Source organism: Serinus canaria, chromosome 4 (genome assembly GCF_022539315.1).
Source record: "Serinus canaria isolate serCan28SL12 chromosome 4, serCan2020, whole genome shotgun sequence".
NCBI classification, from domain to species: Eukaryota; Metazoa; Chordata; class Aves; order Passeriformes; family Fringillidae; genus Serinus; species Serinus canaria.
In genome coordinates, this window is record NC_066317.1 from 39,735,127 (window position 1) to 39,756,863 (window position 21,737).

Genomic DNA, 21,737 nt, shown 5'->3' on the forward strand with positions numbered 1-21,737 from the left:
ACCATAACCTTATTCTGTAAGAGGTTGACTGACATGTTCCTTCTCCCCCAGAAAACATCTTGTAGATTCAGCGTACAAGGAAAAGTGCCATTTTTCACAAGACCAAAACCTACACATGCTTTTCTTGAAATGAGAATTTCTGAAATATTAGTCACAGTATATAATTATCACATTATGCTTCACATGGGCAAGCCTTAACACTCAGATCTAGTCTTCAGTCTTGGAAGCTTTCATGCTGTCATCTTGGTATATCCACTTTTATACTTTGAGCATTGTGAAATACCATTAGCAAGTTGTTTTCCTCCTATTGCTTTTCATATTTTTGTATAAACTTCAATCCAAGAGATAGTTAAGGATTTTGAAACTAATCCATGGCAAGCAAACGGGATTAAAGCACTTAAGCAGGTTAAGCATTCTTACCTCTATTTCTCTCATGCTGAAGACTTCCACACCACACTTTTTACCACGTTCCACAAGATCCACACCAAAAGAATCCATGATAACAATGGTGTTGAGTATTGGAGTTTCTCCCTTTTCCACACTGGCTAGCAGAAGACTGGCCTTGTCAGGTTTGTCACAGAAAACCAATGACAAGTCAGCTGATGAAAAAGAACTATATTATCAATATGACAAGTTCAGTTTAGACTAGATCCATACATACTTCAATATGTTGCAAAGGAAGGCTTTGCTGAAGAAGGCTACAGTTCTGCCCTCACTCAGCTCTGCCATCTATTCAGTTGCTGAGCTACTCAAAGTGTCCTACCTTTGTTCACAATGTACGTAATAGCTTCAGCTCCCAGTGTATCATAGAGTGGCACCACCACCATGGAGAATGCATAGCATGCCTGTTCAATGATGACCCACTGCACAAAGAGAAGAGATAAAAGTCACTACATTATGCTTATTGTAACAGACCTCCAAGAAAGCTTCCTTGTTAGATTTTAAAAATGAATCTAACAGGACACAGCTCATATGGACAAGACTTTTTAGAAAGTGGCAGTTTGTATTGTTTTTTTCACTTTGAAGACCTACTCCATTTTTTATCTGTGGAAGAAAGAAAAAAATCCCCAAATAATAAAGAGCTATAGGAAAGAAGCCAATAAAATTCAACCCTATCCCTAAAAGTAATATTAAGTACTTTTGAAAAAAGCAGTTAACATTAACTGTCTCCTTAGTTTACCTACTAACAGAAAGGCTCTGAGCAAGAGTACAGCACTTTTTATTGGGTTTAGGTTATTGAGATAGGCAAAGCTTTCAACTTTCCTTATTACCATGAATCAGTGAAGGACTCACTTATGTCTTGACCACACATTAAATTTATATCCACACAGTATTCTTACCCTTACATTATGCACATCTCATTTGATGGCCAGACCTGCAACACATGCAATTAAAGTAAAAGTCCTTTGGAGAGTCACCCCCAGAAAGTTTCTCAGCATTACTAAAGACTAACCAACCATTCTTATTTATAGGAGGACTTCTACTAAAAAATGCAATTACATCCCTGCAAGCTGCAGTAAGAAGGATTTACCTGCTAACAAGTATATGAATATTGCAGCCTTATGATGTGTTATTTGAGATATGCTTTATAGCCAACCTATTTTCATCTGAAGTATCATCAAGCTAAGATGGTGATGCAATTTTTTTTTCTGATAGTAACTCTTGTTTGTAAGCAACTGGCTACACCAAAATACAGAATAGCATGCAACTTCTCAAACAGGAACCTCCAGACACATGAAGAAGTGAGCAGAACTAGAACATTTCTGATTTTCCCATCAAAGACTGACAAAAACTCTCAGTACCTTTAGTCAGTCCCAATGACAGAAACTAAGCAGCAAGCATCTTTAAAACTTTCCAAAACTTACAATTCAATAAGACTTGCACTAACAAGGGTGTTTCCTTTACCCTCCCTCAAACTGTTACACTTTCCAGGGCTTCTCAGGACTAGCAGCTACCTCACCCCCACATGATGACAAGTTTAAACATGATTCAGCTGAATATTCCATAAAATATCTAAGAGACTATGTTCAAGTTGCCAGATCTTAGTTTTACAAACTGTTTATTAGGGACCAGTTTCCCAAAGTACTCTATTGATTCAGACAGCCTTAAACACAGGAAATTTTTCTGACAGCATTCATGCAAGGGGCAAATTGTACACCTCTTGTCCAAAAAGACTTATAAAACTAGTGCAAGGCCAGCTAACAGGTAACTAGACTTTCATGAAGACATTACACATACTGGTAAGTCTAAGCAGGCATATTTATAATAGCCGTGAAAGGGTCCACTGAATAGTTCTTGCTAAACGGAATCCTCCAGGACATGTAAAAAGGGAGCAACTGGGCTGTTGTTCAGCAGTCAAAGTTGAGAAGTTATTTTAATAGGGTGGGGGTCTGCTACAAAAATACTTCAGAAGCTGCACACAGCCCTTAAAGCTTCCTGTTGCAGCCTCCAACAACTCTTGCACATCATTCTCAACAGTACAACCAGCATCTTTATTTTCTGGGCTATCAAGACACTTTTTTCTATTTTGCATCTAAAATTATGAATAAATATAAATATCAAACCATGACACTCAAGTTCTCTCAAAGCCCAAGCAAGCAACTAGTACTAAATATAGACAGTCAAGACTTTTAGTTTCTTTTCCAACATGGTTCTGATCTTCTGTTAGGGAAAACCATACTTCATTGTTGTGTTTTCTCTCAATCAAAACAAAACCTCCCCACTTCCAATAGAGATGACTGTTTTTCTTTTCAAATAAAGTAATACTTTTATTTCCAAAGTTTTGGTAGGATTTTCCCCATTAGGGGATTTCCCCAGCAGCTGTTCCCTGAAATAACAAATGTGAATAATCTCTCACACAAAAAAATCTTCACATATTCTCCTGTCTGGATTAGTGATTATGACTGGAAAGTCACAACACCCATCCAGTAGTTTTGAGCAGGGAAAATCCCATATTTGAAATTGCTGGTTAAAAAAAACCTTTTAATCTCATTCCTGACCCAACTCAAACTTAAGCATTTTATTTCTGTGATCCAAGAGCAAAACTCCATGCTCTCCTCCAGAAATTCACTAACCCAGCAGAGACTTTGCACACTTAGATCTATAGGGGAACAATTCAAATTGGCACAACAAAAACATTTGTCTCCCTTTGTTACTTCTGGTTCATCGTGTCATATGCACAGGAAGCTGAACTGTAGAGTCTGTACCTCCACGTCATTTAACAGCTTCCTAACTGAATATATTCCAGCCTTCTTTATTACAGAAATAAATCTACAGCTGTTAGAAATAGAATTCCATCAGGAAAATCCAAGAGCTAAGAAGTTTCTTAGTGTGTAGCCTGAGAGAGAAAGAAGGAAGCCACAGTCACATGTCAAGCAGCTTGCGTTTTAATGACAACAAGAGACCAAGACACTGACAGAGCTTCTAACCCTGTCAGAACTGTGGATGCCCTTTGATAATGGCAAACACAAACAGGAGTGTTTAATCAAGAGGGACAGCATCCTTTTGATAAAGGGTAAGAAGCAGTCCCCTGTCTTAATATAGGTTTACACTGAACTAGCTCAATGCAGTAAGTACTAGCTCAAACTAATAAACACTAACCTAGGTTTGAGAAATTCAGTCCTATAAAACAGATTTAATAAACAAGTCTAGAGAACTTAATATTTCATAATTTTTTGAAAGGGCAATCTAGAACCACTTTATGGGTTAAAATGGATAGGCACTATCAACCTGAATATCCCCATGGTTGTCTCAGGTGATTTTTAATTGTGCCCCTTTCAATCTTTCTACCCATTTTTATTAAATTAATTTCCAATTTTTGCTTTCAGCAGCAATTTTCCCCTCCCAGAATCTTTGTGCCCAGGACCTCTGGCAGCAACAAGAATTATCACCTTAACACATTTTTGCCCAAATATTTAATCACTAAGTGTTCCTTGATCTTTTAAAAGTTTAAACACCTTGTGACTTCCTGTCACTTTCAACTACCTAGGCTCTCCATTGTTACTTTTAAAGAGAAACCAATTAGTATTTACATTCACTAAGAACTACATTCACTTCCTATTAAACAAGCCATCTCCATAACATGGAAACAAGATAATTAGTCAAGTTCTTCTGAATTACCTGATTTTTTTCTGCTTTCCAGCCTTCCACATTTAGCTCCAGGAACAAAAAACAAAACAAAACAAAACAAAACAAAAAAAAAAAACAAAAAACAAAAAAACAAACAAAAAAACCCCAGCCAAAACACAGCAGTATATTAACCATTAACATTAACCACTGCGGCAACTAATAGTTTTGGTTCTTAGGTAAAAGGTGCCATGTCTATACGTCACGGGTCTACAATGCCAGTCTTTAGGCTTTTCCTAATACCAAATGGGCTCTCAGTAGGGAAGTACACTGCCAAGAGATAAACGAGTAGGCCATTTTAGTAATGGCCAGACCACAAATATACAAAATGTTAGTTTAATTACCTCAGGTCTGTTTTGTGAAAAGATTCCTATATATTGAACATGAGACGGCTTGAAGCCTCGGTGGAGTAATGCAGAACCCACACACTCAGCTCTGTCTGAAACCTGGAGGGGCCAGAAAAGAGGGAGAACAAAAAAAAAAAAAAAATAAGAGCAAGCTCATAATTGCTAACTCTTCTAAACAATTATTAATTGGCATGAATGAGAGAGAAGTTTTTTTAGGCTATTTTGGATGCCCACTGTGCTCTGATAACCTAAACAGTGCCGTTACATGGCATTGATTGTAATTATTACACTCGCACTCAATATGCAGAAGAAACACTTGATCCAGTCAGACTTGAAAGTGTTAAGCATAAGTTTAGAAGTTCAGCACACAAACACAGAAAAGGCTGTTTTGCTGTATCTGTGTTAAACCCAAGAAGTGACCCTGGAACAATTAAACATAATATTTCTGTTTAATCACAGGCATTACATAAACCCTCTTTTCACTTCATTCAGTGCCTATGGGAATATCATTTCTGCCTTCAAAAAACAATAGAATAAGGAGGGAAAACCAACTTGGTTCTATTAACAAAGCTCAGGAAGGCAGTTTTCTAAATTCTTTTTGTATAGCACATGACTTGAAACCATGTTAGTCACATGACCCCAAAAGCAAAGCTTTAATAAAAGAGGTATGCCTAACAAATTCACAGCAAAGTCACCTTGGGAAAAAAGTGAGATCTGTTGCACACAGAAGGTGTTTAATGACCTTAACAGTATGTAACAGGCAAGGTTTATGCAAATTTGAAGACCAACTGATTAAATCAGGAACAACCTCAGAGTGCACAGCTGTTAATGGAGATTTGCATACAGATATTTTCAGGGATCAAGAAGCATCATGCTGCTAGTTAGAAGCACATCTGTTTGCACCCTTTACAACTGTCATTCAGACTATGGAGACAAGGTGACAGCAAGCCCAAACATCACCTGTAGACAGAACTTCTCCTAGTGTAAAGTAAGCCTCTTGGAAGCAAGCAAAGTCTGAGCCCCTGAACATTACTTCAAACTTGCTGCTTCGCCCAAGATCTAAAGAATTCATCATCGAGATGCCAAGATAACAGTTATTTCAGAATTTTTGGGGTTCACAAAACAAGTGCAGGAGGTGCTCTTCTTTTTCTCCCTTGCATATATTTAAGGCTGTTTTTTTAAGACACTGTAATAGGAACTAAAACCTTTCTGCAATATTCTGCTACTACTTTAAAACATAAATAATTCAAATTAGTTATATCACATTACTGGATGTTGTACGAATGGTCTCAGCAAGCAAAAGCACGTCTAGCACTAAGAGACTAGTTACCTCTTTATAGGAGATCCATTCATATGGCTGGTTTGGTTTTCTAAAACCAAGACACGGACCATTATCTAAAACCAAAAAAAAATAGTTACTCAAAATTCAACCCCAGCTCCTCTGCCCTGACATCACTCTTGGTGTTAAGCCCCTAGATTCTCAGCAGACACTTTCAGATGACAAATAGGGTTTTTTTGGGGGTGCAGGGAAGGAAGCTGAGAAAGGACAGAGGCTACAAAGTTTAGGCCAAGGAATAAGCACTGACTTTATTCACAGAACTCTGTTTCACAAAATAGCAGTTTAATTAGTCCTCAAAAAGAATCACATCCGATACATTCATCATATTGCTAGACAGACACCCCCTATGCCCAGCTGCATTTCAAAAGAGTTCAAATATGTAGTTCCTGACATATTTAAAATATTACCTTTAATTTTAGACTTACTTGATACTTGTAAACCCCTTTGGAAAATATCATGAACTGTTCTCACATCATCATAGTAGTACGCCAACGGTTCATCACTGCTGAGAAGAGCGGACCTTCGAGCATGCTCACCACCCTAAGAAAAGCAATTAGAAAGGTTAGACACCCTTGTTGGCTTGAAGGAATATCCTTCTTGAGAGAACCTGAGAACTATGCAAGGTTTTCAGGACATTGTTTCAAGAGTCAAACTGCTCCCTATATTACCAAAAACCTGCAAGGCAAAATCTTATTCCTCAGCTACCTATGATAGCACAGAACAAATGAGAATGGTAAAGCCTAACAAGAGGCATTTTGTCCAAAACACTTTCTTAAGAAATATTTTACTCTATTAGTGCAATATAAACCATAATTAATTTCATCCAGCTTCCTAAATCTAGCCTCAGAGCAGTCTAGGCAGAATACTAATCGTGCAATCCCAATATATTTTTCTAATTAGGATGACAGAGCATAATTCCACTTCAATGTGGCTTCAAACCCTAAATTATTTTAAGCATGGTCACCAATACCCTAAACAAGTGTTCTCATAAAATAAAATATTCTGTTCCAGATAGAGTCCTTTAATCCAATTAAAAGTTGCATCTTACAAAAAAGGGTTTCCTCCTGATTTATTTAAACGCAGTCAAGACAATACTGTCTCAAAAACTGAAATCACTATTTTTTAGCTGTTGAGCACTTAGATAAGCTAAAATTGGAAGTCAATACAAGAATCTAATAATTCAGATATAATATTGCCTCTTTTTAGACTGATTAAATAATCTCATTTTATAGAGAGCAATCAAGTTTCACAAACTACAATTATGCAATTATTATTAGGCCACAGTTGTTAATTAGTCCTGTCATGATGACAGGCACCTACAAGCAAGTTTTTATCAGGAACAGCCCAGCTGGTTAAACAGAGGGTCTTGAGCAAACACTGTGTAAGATTTTCTCTATCAGGATAATCAATTTCTTGACTTTCAGAAAGTCAAGCCCTAGACAATTCAGGCACAGATTTAGTTAGTCTATCCTCCACAACTAAAATCTGTTCATACGTAGTCATAGGTGCTTCTTCTGTTTTCGAAGTATCCTGGAAGACCAGACCCGTTCATGTATAAGCTACATAAATACAGGTTTATGTACAGAAGATGTCATATTACCCATGTCTATAGAAATCAGCTAGCACATAAAAGGCACAGAGAGGAAAAATATTTTTACACTAAAACAAGCCTAACTTGTTTTAGCAAAACAGTATGAGTAATACAGTGCTTGCCACTCCTTTGACAGTAAGCAGAAACGTACACTGTGAACATGACCCAGAACAAGTTAATGAGTGGCTTACATCTAAAAATTCGTAACATTAGAAATTCAAGAGTATACTTGCTCTCATACCAACATCTACTCTACAGGATATTAACAGATCACCAGTACATGTCTCTGCCTGGAAACAAAAGCAAGACTGCTTGCTTTATTTCACTGGGTTCTCAGATCTTGGATAATCAAGGTCATCTTATAGATTTTCCCAGTGTTGCCACTCTGGAGCTAATCTAAGAAAGATCACACGAGGTAGTTTGTTACCATGGCCACAGGTAACATCAACAAGTGTAACCTATCACATGTACCACCACTGACATGCTATAATTCCCACATCAGGTGAAATACAATAGCCTAGCCATTCCTCAGCAAGAGTCAAGAAGTATTTTTCTCCTCTCATGGGCTACTACTGTTTTGTTTACATGCCCTATTACACAGCACTACAAAAGCAAATTTTTCAGGGCCTGAGGCACTAACCAAATTTGAAGATGAGTTATCAGACAGTACACTGCTTAGATACAAGACTGTCCTTCTGAAAAAAAAGGAACTCTGTAACAGACTGCTGCTGAAAAGTTTGCATTGGTTCTTAGAAGTTTTCAGTAAGGGGAAACAAACAACTTTCAGTTTTGCTTACTTTGTTCTTTTCCTATAGTAAAGTACAATTAACTGATTTTCAACAGTCTTAGAATAAAAGTTTTTCAGAAAAACACCCAGCTCCTTGTGTGAAGGCCATAAGGAGTTCAACTTTATTGATGCAGTGAAATACTCCCAGATATGCTGAAGGGCAAACCAGGACCTTCAATGCAAGGGTCTGAACTGACCCATCTACTAAGCAACAGAATTCATCTACATTTTGCTTGAAAGCAGCAAGAACTACTGTTTTAATACCTAGTTCAAATGGTCCTTTATCCAGAATGTCTGTGCAATATGAGGGAAAAGTTGTTTGCAGCAAAATTTTTTAAAAATTACTGGTCATTACCACCAGGTATCTGAATCCCAGGACTGGAATGTTTGGCTGACTTCACACATGTTAGTTTGAATGGCATCTAATAGATCTGTCCAGTAAAAGATAAGCAGTTCAAAGGGTTCTCAGTTTTAATAACTGTTCTGAAAATAGCCAGGCAACAAAATCGGATGAATTTGAGAACAAATTCTAGTTACTTGTGTAAAGCAGCCCTTGCAGCAGCTCAGGGACTTGCAGGAAATTAACCTGCTGCACATCAAGTGCTAGTCATTAAGTAAAACCTTGGCATTGGTTTAAAATAGCAGTATCAGAAGGAAACAGAGTATATATTACTCTATCAAGGCCTATTCAGGTCATATAAATTAACTGCTTTTGTTCAAGCCATGGGTTTGCTTCTTGTTGACACAGGCTTCCTAAGATTAGCAGTAATGTCAAAGCATGCTGTAGACTCCACCATGCCTCAGAGAGGAGAGAAATTTCCCTTTACCTGAGAGGGAAAGTACACTAGCAAGGAGTGCTTAGGTCACCAACATACTTATTCTGAGCAGCAAGTAGTATAAACCAGAGTTTTCAAACCAGCCATGTAATTTTAAGCAAGCTACTCCCTAAGAAAGCATACAGCACCTAAAACTGATCATTCATAGGGAGAAAAGCATGTGTGTAATCATGTGATTCTTGAAAGACAAGGCATGCTAGAATTCTGGTAGTGTACCAGAAGACCATAAGAAGACTTAGGAAGTTTTCATGAGTTGAATACCTCTTTCCATATTTGAATATCTTTTCTTAAGGGAACAAAAAAGCCAGACAAATTCAGTCTTACTTCTAGAAAATACATCGTAATATTTATTTCTGTTCTATTCTTCCACATAGCATAAACTGGAACAAATAAAAGTTTTTAAAGCAAGATTTAATATATTTGACAGCCCTACACCTGCACACAAAATCAACAGCCAAAGTTATTCAGCTGTTAGTCACCAGTGAAAAGAAAGCAATCTACAGGCAGACAGATCCAGATGTGGATGACATCCCTGGAAGTATTCAAGGCCAGGCTGATAGGGGCTCTGGGTAACCTGGTCTAGTGCAATGTATCCCTGCCACTTCAGTAACTCTTTGCACTCATTTTCAACTACACATGCAATCTTTCTGCTCATCCAGGGATTGTTAAAATGGGTCATGGGGTACTGGCCTACCAAATCAAAACTTTGGGGAGAAAGGAAGAGACCTGGAATAGGATCTTCTTTCTCCCATTTGAAATTTTGAAGATACAATATCAGAACATGTAGAAACCCTACTCTAGTCAATGAGCTCACTTCTTTCCTTGGCATCTAACAAAGTTAAGTTACAAATAAGAATTATGTAGAAGCTTTTTTCTAGTTCAAATTTATTTCTGTAAATGAACAGGTAGACTAGACAGTAAAACAGTAGCAAAGAGGCATTGCCTTCTGACATGTCTTTTTTTGAGCAACTGCTCAGGCCTTTTAAAATTGTATTGTTCAGGCAGAAAAAAATGCTTAGACAATTTCAGAGCAGTATGTGATTTTTTTTTCCCCTGTAGAAGTGACAACCCACCTTAACATAGACATAAGAAAATGGAGTATATGAAGTTAAATTTTAAGCAAAATGTAGTGAGAACCTGAATCCTGAGCACTGTAACAAAGTCTTGTAACTGTTATAGGAGTAGAAATTTCAATATACATTTGAAACTTGATTCAAGCATACATTCTCATTTGATTAAGATTTTAAACATTATTAATAGTTCAGATACAACCCTTAATGAAAACAAAATTGGACAGATCTTACTAATTTCAAGATCTTCTCGAAGTCTGAGCTCTTATCACTGCAACATGCTAACACATTCAGATTTTTTTCATGTAAGTCTTACTAGTATTTAGCTCATTAAAACACATTTTCTAAAGAGGCAGTGAAAAATAATACTGTTATACCTATCTTGCTCTGATCAGAGAGCCAATTAGTGTAATTGGATCAATGATGCATTAAGTAGCTTAGTGAAGTCTCATACTGCCAAACAATGATTTCAATCTCGGAATCCAACAGTGACAAGTAATTTAACTTGAAGAAGTAAAGGCAGTGAACTGAGACTGCTGTCAAGAGTCCTAAGCAAATAAGCACTTGTCATGGGATTTATGGACAACTAAAAGCTATTGTCTTACCATCTTAAAATGCAATGCCCCCCAAAAATTTGTTGAAGCCTACACTGCCTAATGAGGCACTCAACAGCTGAAAAACTTGCACTGCTAGCTCGTTCCAACAACAAAGATAAGCTAGTTTACAAGACTGTTCTATCCACTGTCTACACCTCTGCTGACAGATTTGGAAAAGCTCACCAAGAAGTGAGATCCAACTTCTAGATCCTTACTCTACATGTTGCTTCAACACAGGTTTTTTGACAATTATCACATCCTGACTGGAACTTTTTGTTTCCCTTTTGTGTACTTCTCATAGCAGACCACTATTTGCTACAGTAACATGATGTGTCCCTACACTTGCTGCATGCTCCATTGAGATCAGGAAATAAACTGTGAATGCAGGCCAACTAATGCGTCATTCTTCAATCTCAACAGTATAAAACTCTGAAAAAAGTGCCAAATTTGAAGTAATGACAGGAGTTTGCTTGCGTTCATGAACTTGACCTACTGTAAGTTTCAAACTCTGCCACATTTGTTTACATCAGTTTGTAGTCACATCTGGTCTTAAGCACAAGAGTCATGTTAATTTTATCTGATACAGGACAACTAGATGCAGTCTATCCGTGCAGAAGAATGTAGTGTAAATGGAGAATTCAGTTCCAAGTATATATATATGTATAAAAATCTACAGTAGTAGTCTCTGACTACCATCAGTAAGGCAAGAGCTGTCAGCTTTAAAATTCTACATTTTCTAATTATCGCCCTTCAAGATCACAACCTTCCAAAACTCCCCTTCCTTTAAAGGAGAAAACACCTTGTCTATCCTGAAGAAAGAGAACACTCTTGAAAGAATTACTATTTGACTTGAAGTGAGCAAGAGAATAAAACTACAACACCCAAAAAACACCAGCCTTGCAATCTGCTGCCTATATTTGTTCACAAAGCAACAGTTTCTCCCACTCAGACTCCTTATCTATTTGACTTCACATTTTAAAAGCCACCACCTAAAAGTAACTCTGCTTCTAAAAAGTGTCAGACAAAAGCTAAGCTAACATCCAGAGTTTAGCAGGTGGCTGGTTTAATTTCAGCTTACTCTGTGGCTGGGATCTCTTGTCAGACTAGTATTTCTTTTCACAGATCATCTGAGGACAATTACTACCCTCCTGATGCTTGTAACACAATATAAAGTCTCACGTGTCAGCTATTATACACTAAAAATAAGTTATTAGCCTAATCAGTATTAACCAGTATACATACTCTGACCCCAAGACATAATTTAATAGGTCATCATGTGGCCAGGAACTGAAAACTACACTGCACCAATTCTAATATGAACAAGTTTTGTCACTAGTGAGATCAGAAGCTCAGTTGTCTCAGCAGAATCTGCTTCTCCTGTGACAACCAGCTTGAGGCCTGAGGAAATAACTTTCCATATTCAGAAACCAAAACCATGAGTTCAAGCCACATTTCAGAAATGTATTCTCCCCCACTAAAGGTTTAGAAACACCCTAATGTAAATCAAATGTTTGATTTCTCTGAATGCTGCATTTAGGGTTCAAATTTCAGTGAACTACAGCATTCATCAAGTGGCACTTACCTCTACTTCCACAGACTGCATTGCTAAATCACATGGTGGTTTTATTGCTTTTGGTCTTGTTGCATACCAGTAGGTTGTGAGAGCTGCAAAGGCACCGAAGCCCATCAGCGTGTTTGTTGGAAGGGTGCGCACATACTGTCTGACATCCCCAAGTTCTGGCATCCGTAGGTATCTGAACAACTCATGTGCTTGCATTGCAGTTCGGTGCAGTAGTTACAATGCTGGAATCTGTTGGTATGAAAGAAAGTTGCACAAAAAAAATCTGAAATCCGCTTTTGATTCGCTGTTGCTGTAGGGCAGCGATGTACGCTGTCCTACTGGCTTCCCACTGTCAAAATAACTTGATCTGCCACTAGGCAGGCAATATCTTTAGAAATCTGTGCTGCAACTAAGTAAGCAAGCAATTATTAGTTTATACTTCAGAAAATCAGGTGGGGCTGAGAAGAGGGAATTTCTTCAGGGTTTTAGTATTTCTTTCAGCAAAGACTGCACTCAAATTTTAAAAAAAGAAGACCTTTTGTTAAAGGAGAGAATTTAACAAAGGTAAAATAGTTATTTGTAGAGTAGATGTACTGTAAGATCGTTTAAACAGTTAGTCATCAAGCAGGGAAGTCTGGGAAATGAAGGGCAGGGACATATGTTATCTTGCCTATACATAACAGAGTATCCCAATCCTATAGAGCATAGCAGGAGCACAATTTTTCCTTTCCTAAGTCCAGTAAAATAAACTCTTTTCTACTCTCCCCTCATACATGCACAGAAAGGTCAGTATAGCAAGCTGCTTTCAAAGCCGGTATCCTCCCATAGCTCCTCCATGGTACTTAGCAAGTTTCCTATTTCTTCCAGCACCATGCCAGTAATTTATCTCTGGTCATGAGGCAGACTAAGGCAGTGGCAAATGAGGCCCACGGCAGCAGCACGCAGCAATATAATCAAGCACAGGAAGCACATTTGATTTGTCACGTTCGCACAGAAGCGCTGGAAGAGGCTGCTCCCTGCCAGCACTCACTGACACGGATATTCCACAGCAAGAACCAGCTGCAGGAAAAAAAAAAAAGGGATCGCAGTCCGCTCACTTGGTGCTCTCCTCTACAGCCAAGGTCTCCCGGGACGTGTGTCACATGCCACAGGCCCGGCCGATGCCCACTAGGGGAGAGGTGAGCGGGAGCCGCCGGCCCGCGAGCGGCCAATGGCAGCCGGCAGCGCTCACCCCACCGCGCTCAAGGGCGCCCGCGGGCCCCGACACCGGCACGGCCGCCCGACACCCCGCGACGGCTGGCAACGCTGCCCGCTTGCTCGAAGAACAAAGAGATGTATTTACGTAGGTAATTTAGGTCCTAGCCATTTCCTACGGACAATAGAATTAAACAAAGATCCTGGAGAATGTCAAAAGAGGTAGCTAACAGCTACGATCATACTGTGTAAGGAGACACCGCTGCAGGATGGTGACATAAGAGACTCTGAAACCCAAACGTGCAGACTTGTTTATAAGTTTTAAGACCACCTATCGCCGGTTAACACTTCATATTTCTACAGGAAAATCTCTATTTTACAGTCTGACCTTGAAATCCTTACTGCTGCAATCAGTTATTCAGCCAGACGACAGAAACGTGGTCTAGTTCACAAAAAGTCTAACCAGTATTTGGACAAGATTTGCTAGAGACAGCAAAATAGTAATAAAATTAGTTCAAAGTGCCCATGCTTTCACAATGTTAACAGGACAGGCTGAAACAAGGTCATGGATGGGGGCAGTCAGGATGGAGTCAAGTTCCATCTCTGGAACAGTCCTAGACCCATAGAGTAATCCCCAGCCAGCAGGCACTGCTCTCTCCCCCCCACACTTTTCTCTTCTGGCATAGCCTTAGGGCACAGGGCTGCATCACCTTGACAGGCAGTGCAGGGCCACTACAGAAATGCCTTTTTGTAATTTGCACAGTGATATTCAGCAGACTATAATCAAAATCCACAACACATCAGGCTGTAGCAATAGAAGGTAGAGATGAACTGAATATATAAACAAGCTCTTCATCTTCCTTTTTTAAAAAAGGAATCAGTTATTGACTTAACAGTTATGATCACCATGCAGTCATGCAGTTGCTTTTCATGCACCTAATTATGTTCATTAGCATTGCAGGTGTGAAAACTACTGCTTAAGTTTTACTACACACAGTTGAACAGTAAAAATAAAAAAAAACCTCATACACCAACAAGGAAGTCTGCACTTAAAAACTTAATTTCACATTTATCATAGACACCATGTTATGAATCTAAACAAAGGGGTCTATGATGTGGGTAATGGCTAAGAGCAAGCTTAGCTCTTTCCTCAAGCTCCACAGTGAGCACCTTTGTCTTTCAAAACTGCTTTCCTGTCTGCATTAGTCATGAAGTGTCCTGCACACACACTATGATTTAGGAATGCAATGTAATTGAATTACTCAAAAGGCTGTGATATCTTTACAGGTAACAAGAACTGAAGCAAACATTTAATTCACACAACAATCCCATTATCGTCAAAGATCAGCTATGATTTCAGTCTATGTGAGAGAAGAGATACACATCTCTGCTATTCATTTCCTTGACCAGCTCTTTCTAGGGAACACTGCAATATAAAATTTTTCTTGAGCAGTTATACCACAAGTTATCAGGTATACAGTGATACATTTCGCTGCTTATGTTTATATTGAGATAATATTATACCTTCTGCCTCATCCACTCAAAAGACAAGGCAAGGACACAGTTTTCTGCAAGACTAAGCCATTTCAGGCTTTAACACTACCTGTTAAGTCATATGAGCTCATCTTCGGCATTTAGGGCAAAGCTAGGTGTAACCAAGACAATAAATTTGCATTCTTAACATATACATCCAAATATAACCCATCAAGAAAAGAGGCTTCAATGCCTTCCAGCCTTCAAGTCTCTCAGTATCTAGTCGGCTCACGCTCCAACATCACCAGACATCCTGGGTTTTTATCATGACCAATGAGAATGTATCTCAGTGTGAGGGCTCGAAACCAAAGATCCTCACAGTGGAGCTTGCATATAACTTTCAGTTGTTTCCTCAAGGAAGGGCCCAGCTAAGTTTGCTCACTCAAGTCAAGTAAAAAAAGCCATGCTCCCTTCACAAATTCTAGTCCTGCAATTCTTTCTTACCAAGCAGGATTTGGAACACAAGGGACAGACTCAAACTAAGCCCCAGTGTGAGACACAGCTGAAGACCAAAAGGAACGAGATGCCAAATGAAAAGTACCAGTCTGTAATACTCAGATTGCTACATGTAGGGGGGGGAAAGAGCAGAATTGACATTTGAGGTCAAAAGCACTTTTTTCTCAATGCACTCAACAGACCTTGCAATTTTTTTTAAGACCAGAGGGAAAGCAGTTTGGGTATTGAGGCAAAACTGCTTCAGAGACAACTATCTGTCTTGACCACCTCCAGAGAAACAGCTCCCCCAGTGCAACCCAAAAAGGCACCCCTCTGAACTCACCATATCAAATTTGGCTAAGGAGTTCTATAAGTTTCATACAAAGATGGCTCCCTCTGCTCACACACCCACCCACCCTGTAGCACCCAAGACTCATTCTTTACAGCACAGCCAGTATCTCAAGGCAACGGCCCGAGTTGGCAGGGCTCTGCCATTCTTTGCTGCTCCTACTCTCGGCATACAATGGTCTATTTACAGTGGGCAGCAGCCTGCCTATTGTCTATCCATAGCCAGACATCGTTCGAGTGCAACGGAAGAGAACAGGAGAGCAGCCATCAGCTTCTGTATCGCAGAGAAAACAACCCCAAGAACCAATGGCCTTTCTTTCTCTCTATTCTAATATTTGAATAAACAACACACTAGCACTGCCATAAAGGCACGTCCCTCACATGGTGTAAAAGAACAGGCTGTGTTATTTCTACAGCCTCTTGCAGGGAGGAGAAATCTACAGGGTAAGTCACCTATCTCTTATTATGAGCAATATACCACTAAGATGTTTTCATTATGATATGCTGAAACAGGGAACCAGCCACCCACATATCTTTGAGTTGTCCTGACAGCTACCTGCCACTGCAGTCTGGTTTTTTTGGTTTTTTTTTTTTTACTTAATCTTACAGGTTACACTGCACAGCTCCCATGGATCTCTTTTTCCTTAAGCCTTTCTCCACTCAGCCTTTGAAAGAAAAAGTGCAGAATCATGTTCTAGCCCCTTTATAATGTATAAAAACCAGGTAGAACAAACAGCTTTGGCTATTAACCTGAGAAATCCTTTTGTCTGAATAGAATGCATAATCCTAATCTCAGAATGCATTTACAATCACCTTGAATTTGAGTCAGTCCACCCTGTCCTAGGTAACATGCTGCCTTTTCCACACTAGCCAGGCAGTCACAAGGGAGGTGATCTGGCAAACACAATCTTTCTATATTATTTGTGATGCTAGTTCTCAACTAGATCAACTCTCATTTCAATGACCAGATAGCCATTAGCTCCCAGAAGGAAACACAACAGCGCAGCTGGGGATGAGGGTGGACTACTGTGATACTACACATTAAGCACAAAACTTAAACACTGCTTAAAAATCCTCCCATGATTTTCTGCCTGTCCTGCAGTCAGAGGGGAATCTGACAGAGGTCTTGTAAACACCTGTAACACAGCCAACTAACCAGAAAGCAAACCACAACCACCTTCAAGATGCAGGAAAGGAGCTTTGGTATTTGAGACCTGAAGGAGAAATCCTAGTTTAAGCTCTGTATAACAAACAGGACAGCAATATGCCTACTGTGGTGCAGCCTGTTGTGTCATATATGAGGAGTCATATATGACTCCTCAGCCAGAGAAAATTTGTCTGAATAAACCAAATACACTGAACTGTTTAATCCACTACTATAACCTCCTCCTCCACCACCTCTGTCTCACCCCCCTTCCCCAACTTTTTTTTAAAAAAAAAAAACTTACTCAGAAATCATCTAGTTTATCCAGCCAAGCATGAGAGATATAAAACCTTTTTTTAAAGGAGTAACTGACCTATTTACCTTCCTGCAAGAGTGAAGAGGAAAGAACTAGAGAACTGTTAATAAGGAACACATCCCAGGCAGGAGGAACCACCAGGTCCTTAATATTCACACCTCACATCCAACTCCTCTTCAGCTCCCTAAGTCAGGCTCTCAGCAACCATGGGGCATCACGTACTGGGGTGTAGGTTGCCTCTACTGGTTCAGCTTCTGTTCCTGCATTTGGGACTAGGCAGAACTGGAGGGAAACAACTTACAAGCTGGATTCAGACCCATAAGTTAGGACACAGTGACTTACTTCATAAAGTGCAATCAAAGTTAAGGCTTCTGCTGCAACCTTTAAGGAGCACTAAATCTGAAACTAGTGTGTCAAGGTTATGTTCACATCAACATGGAAAGTCACAGGTCTGTCCTCAGACATTTGGCCTCAGTCCCCCTGCAATCAAGTGGAACTCCACCTGGATTCCTGCCTCTCAGTGATGTCCAGTAAGTAATTTGAGTGCACACTGGTGAGGTCACTAGAGTTTATTCCCGTTCAGGAGTTGAAACACGTGACAAGAATCTGCTCAATGCCTTTTGTGCAATTACAGTCCTCCAACAACATTTGGTAACCCTGTGTATAAAGGAAAACCAACACTTACTGCTAAAACCTTTCAGAGAATGCTCGCTTTAAGTTACCTTTATTCCATGCCTATACATACACAACATGGCACAAAGCAGTCTTACTGGTTTCTCATATTCAAAAACCAGATAAGATGCCTGCAAATATTATTTTTCAGCCTACACTGCTATCCGTTAGAATTGCATACCTGCAACTCTCATTTGCAAGTACATCACGGCACTACGCTGTCAATCTAGTGTCATTTCAAACTCCATTTAGATGAAAACCACCATAGAGAACCAAACAGCTTTTTTTCTGGTACAATCTACTCAAGCTGAGTAGATCATACCAACTTACTCATTCTACTCCTCCCATGAAAAGGCTACTATTCACAGAGCCCAGTATGCAATATCAAGCTAACACAAGGTTTAAGTGCTCACCTGAGACTCTGTGAGAAGGAGCTTCTCACTCACACTTCTGATACCTGAACTCACTGAAGGCAACCTGGGTCAGGCACACTAAGCCCCCCCTGCACTGCACTAGACAGGGTTTACATCCAGCAGGTTGTTACAAAAAAAAAATAACCCTTAACACTCTGAGACTGGAAGATCAGTAAGTACTTATGAGAAGCAATTGGCTCACTGAGTGAGGTCCCAACACCAGCAGCCCAAAAAATAGTATGACAAACAGAACAATCATTTGAACAGAGGTATTAAAGTATGCCTGCATCTAATTCTGAGTCAGTGATAGTAAGCATCAACTTCTTGCTTTCCTAGGAAACTAATTCAACCTTAGTAGGCTGTTATTGCAGTCTGACTGCAGAAGCCAAATTTCCAAAACATGGCACATGCAGTATCAAACTAATAAGCTTAAGAGTTCTGGGTTCAAGAACAGTAATTCATAAACAAAGGGAGAAATCCTCTTCTGGAAATAGAACATCATGCACTTCTGGTATAGCACTTAAATGGTTCAACTACAAAAGCAAAATCCATTTTTCCTCTACATCTCTATAAAATCATGCAAGCTGTTTTCAATCAGTTTTGAGCGAACTACCAGTACCACTGAGATTTAAATCCTAACCAAAAAAAAAAAAAAAGTTTACTATCACAGAATGGTTTGGTTTGAAAAATATCTTAAAGATTATCTAGCTCCAAACTCCCTGCCAGGGGTAGGAAATCATATTTTACCCTGTGTAGAATAGTAACTCTCAACATGAAAGGCAGCAAGAGAGCAGAAGCCTTATGCTATCAAGTGTCCTTGTTTCAGGAGTCAGGTGGGATCTGCGGAAATGCAAGCCCCACATCCGCTGACAGGGTTCAGCCTACAGCCTGTAAAGGTCAACTGTACAGCAGAGCTTCCCTGAGCCACACAGCATTGTAAACTCCCGCACAAAATCCTTCACCAACGAATAAACCATCATCCCTCTTACTTGTGAGGATTTCTAGGGAGTTACCACTGGTTATATTTACCATAGTGAAATATTTAACATATCTGAACTTTTAATTTAGCATAGCAGGGAAGCAGGATATCTGTTCATAAGACCACCAGAAGCCCAATTTATCAAGTAATGCATCCCTTGGGCCAGAACATCTCTCTTGTCTCTGCTGCACATTCAAAAAATTTCATGCCATTAGTTTTCTTCAGTCTATCCAATTCCATCAACCATATTATCAAGAAAAACAAACCACAAAAATCTATAATTACCTTCTGTTGTTCACTCTAGTAAAAGTGTTGTTTTCTTGGAAGGATAAGAAAGAGAAAAGAAACCTTTTACTCTGCCCCACTGGAGAGCAACACACACAAAACAGGGACTGTACAACCCACCTCTGCCTCCCAAAAATCCCATGAAGTATTCCTTTCTAGTGAAGCAAGGAGATAGGAGAATCGGCTACACAGACCTTGCTCAAAAAATAGGCGAGTCACTTACCCACAAAAATATTTCAAAGTTGCCTTACCATCCACTGTAAATTGCTGGATTTGTTTTTTCTACCAATATTAACCTTGTACTTGTCCTTGAAGCAAAAGGCTACTTGGGGACTTCCTTCTCAAAAACTGAAGGCTTACTTCCAGCCTCATGTTGCCCAAGTTGTAGTTGTAAAACAACATCTACCAAATTTAGAAGCTACTTTTGTAAATTCATTGTAATCATGCAGTCCTCAGACTAGGCTAAGGCTGTTTACTTAAGACCTTGAGTTGATAACACTACACACAACAGCTACTTATAATGACAAGCTTTAGATTTTTTTCCATCAGCCATCTTTCAAACATTTCCCCATCCCAATACAAACAAGCTACATATCCTTAAACTTTAAAAAGGCAGTAACAGCAAGAGTCCATGAGGAACTCTATGTATCAGTTTTTGCATTATTAATATTGCTATTGTTGCAAGAGGAAGAGAAAGGTATTTTTCAGTAAACTCAGTGCCCTCTTATATTCAATTTTTTGATGCAAGAAATCTGATCCAAATCCTGGGGCTGAGAAGTCTCAGCTTGTGAGTTCGAGAGCATGTTCCAAAGCAAAGAGGCAACAATAAATTTTCCTGACCAGGCTCAGGAGAGTGCATGATTCCCTGTAAAGCAATGCAGAAGAAAAAGGGAAGTCCATTAACACCACATGGATAAGGTCTGCTCTTTCCTATCACAGAACCTGACCATCATATCTCGGACGCTAACCCGAGTGAGGCATATATTTAGATTACATAGTCCAAGAGGGTGTCCGTAATACTCCAGACAGCTCACAGACATGCCGTTTAGAAATTTAGAAGGCTTTAAGTGCTGCAATTCCTGTTCAACAGGAACAAGAAATGTATGCATCCTAGAACAAAAGCGTCGGGTAACCAGGCTAAATCTCCGTGCTGAAGCACTGCAAGTCCTACCTAGCAGCAGAGGAGGCCTGCAAAGTCAAAGCCACTCAATCTTCCATTTTAGGCCAGTTTGGCTCACGCTGCATTTCCATACGCACTCTAAACTGCTTTAAGGAAGAAGAAAAAAAAGCTGTATCAAATACATGCAGCATTCATGCCCGAAAGAACAACCTACGTGAAGGCACAGTCCGGCAGCTAAACGAACGTGAAGGCCGGGGTCAGCCGGCACTGCCCAGCCCGCTACCTGCTGCTCGGCCCGGCCGAGCCGCTCACCCCGCGCCAGGCCGAGCCGAGCCGGGCTGGAGGGCAGCGCCGGCGCCGAACAATGCCCGGCCAGCCCGAGCTGCCGCAGCGCCGGGTGGAGGCCGGAGACAAACAGCTACGCTTTCCTGAAGGCTTCTGCGCGAGGGGAAGCCGAGCCGGCTCCGGGAGACGCTGATCCCACAGGGGGCCGGGAAGGAAAGCTCCGCGGCCCCGCAAAGACAGCCACAGGGACCGGCGGCGGGATAGGACGGGACTGCCCGGCCCGGCGGTGACAGCGGCCGCGCAAACCACCCCAGCCCCGCGGCGGCCGCTCCGGCAGGCCCGGCCGCCTCCCTCGGCGGCGCGTCCCTGACGACCCCCGGCCCCGACGGCAGCAGAGCCCCCGACCCCGCTCACCTCCCGGCAGCAGCAGCAACCACGGCTGTACGCGCCTCCTCGGCGCCGCCCTATATAAGCCTTGCACGGCGGGAGCGGCGTGTGCGTGTGCCGAGCCCGCCTCCGCCTCCTCCGCCCCCGCCCCCGCCCGTCCGCGCCGCCCGGCGGGGGTTGCGACTCGGCTTTCTCCGTGGCTGTCTCGCGTCCGTCCCCCTTCCCTTGCCCCTGCCCACAGGAACTCACACAAACCCGCGGGGAGGGCGGTGGAAGTGTTGTACCGTGCGGGCACAAATGACAGAGATGCACAGGGAACTGAGGGGAGCACTGGCACTACTGTCACTTAACACCCTACAAGTCTGAGGTGACCG

At 40.7% G+C, this 21,737-nt stretch overlaps 1 protein-coding gene across 3 annotated transcripts in view; it reads right to left on the reverse strand.

Annotated features, from left to right (window-relative positions):
* The window catches only part of ACSL1 (acyl-CoA synthetase long chain family member 1), a 38,184-nt gene extending 16,675 nt beyond the window's left edge, over nucleotides 1-21,509 (reverse strand). The window contains exons 1-8 of one of the 3 annotated variants that reach the window (XM_018926569.3): nucleotides 21,391-21,459; nucleotides 20,743-20,837; nucleotides 12,274-12,501; nucleotides 6,237-6,351; nucleotides 5,803-5,867; nucleotides 4,470-4,571; nucleotides 764-863; nucleotides 421-599 (exon numbers count right to left, since the gene is read on the reverse strand). In XM_018926569.3, coding sequence (XP_018782114.1) covers nucleotides 421-599; nucleotides 764-863; nucleotides 4,470-4,571; nucleotides 5,803-5,867; nucleotides 6,237-6,351; nucleotides 12,274-12,468 — 756 coding nt within the window. In that variant the 5' untranslated portion in view covers nucleotides 12,469-12,501; nucleotides 20,743-20,837; nucleotides 21,391-21,459. Of the gene's footprint in view, nucleotides 1-420; nucleotides 600-763; nucleotides 864-4,469; nucleotides 4,572-5,802; nucleotides 5,868-6,236; nucleotides 6,352-12,273; nucleotides 12,502-20,742; nucleotides 20,838-21,390 lie in introns of all 3 variants that reach the window. The other 2 variants (XM_018926570.3, XM_009100895.3) reach the window with 2 other exon arrangements.
* Between the last annotated feature and the right edge of the window lie 228 nt (nucleotides 21,510-21,737).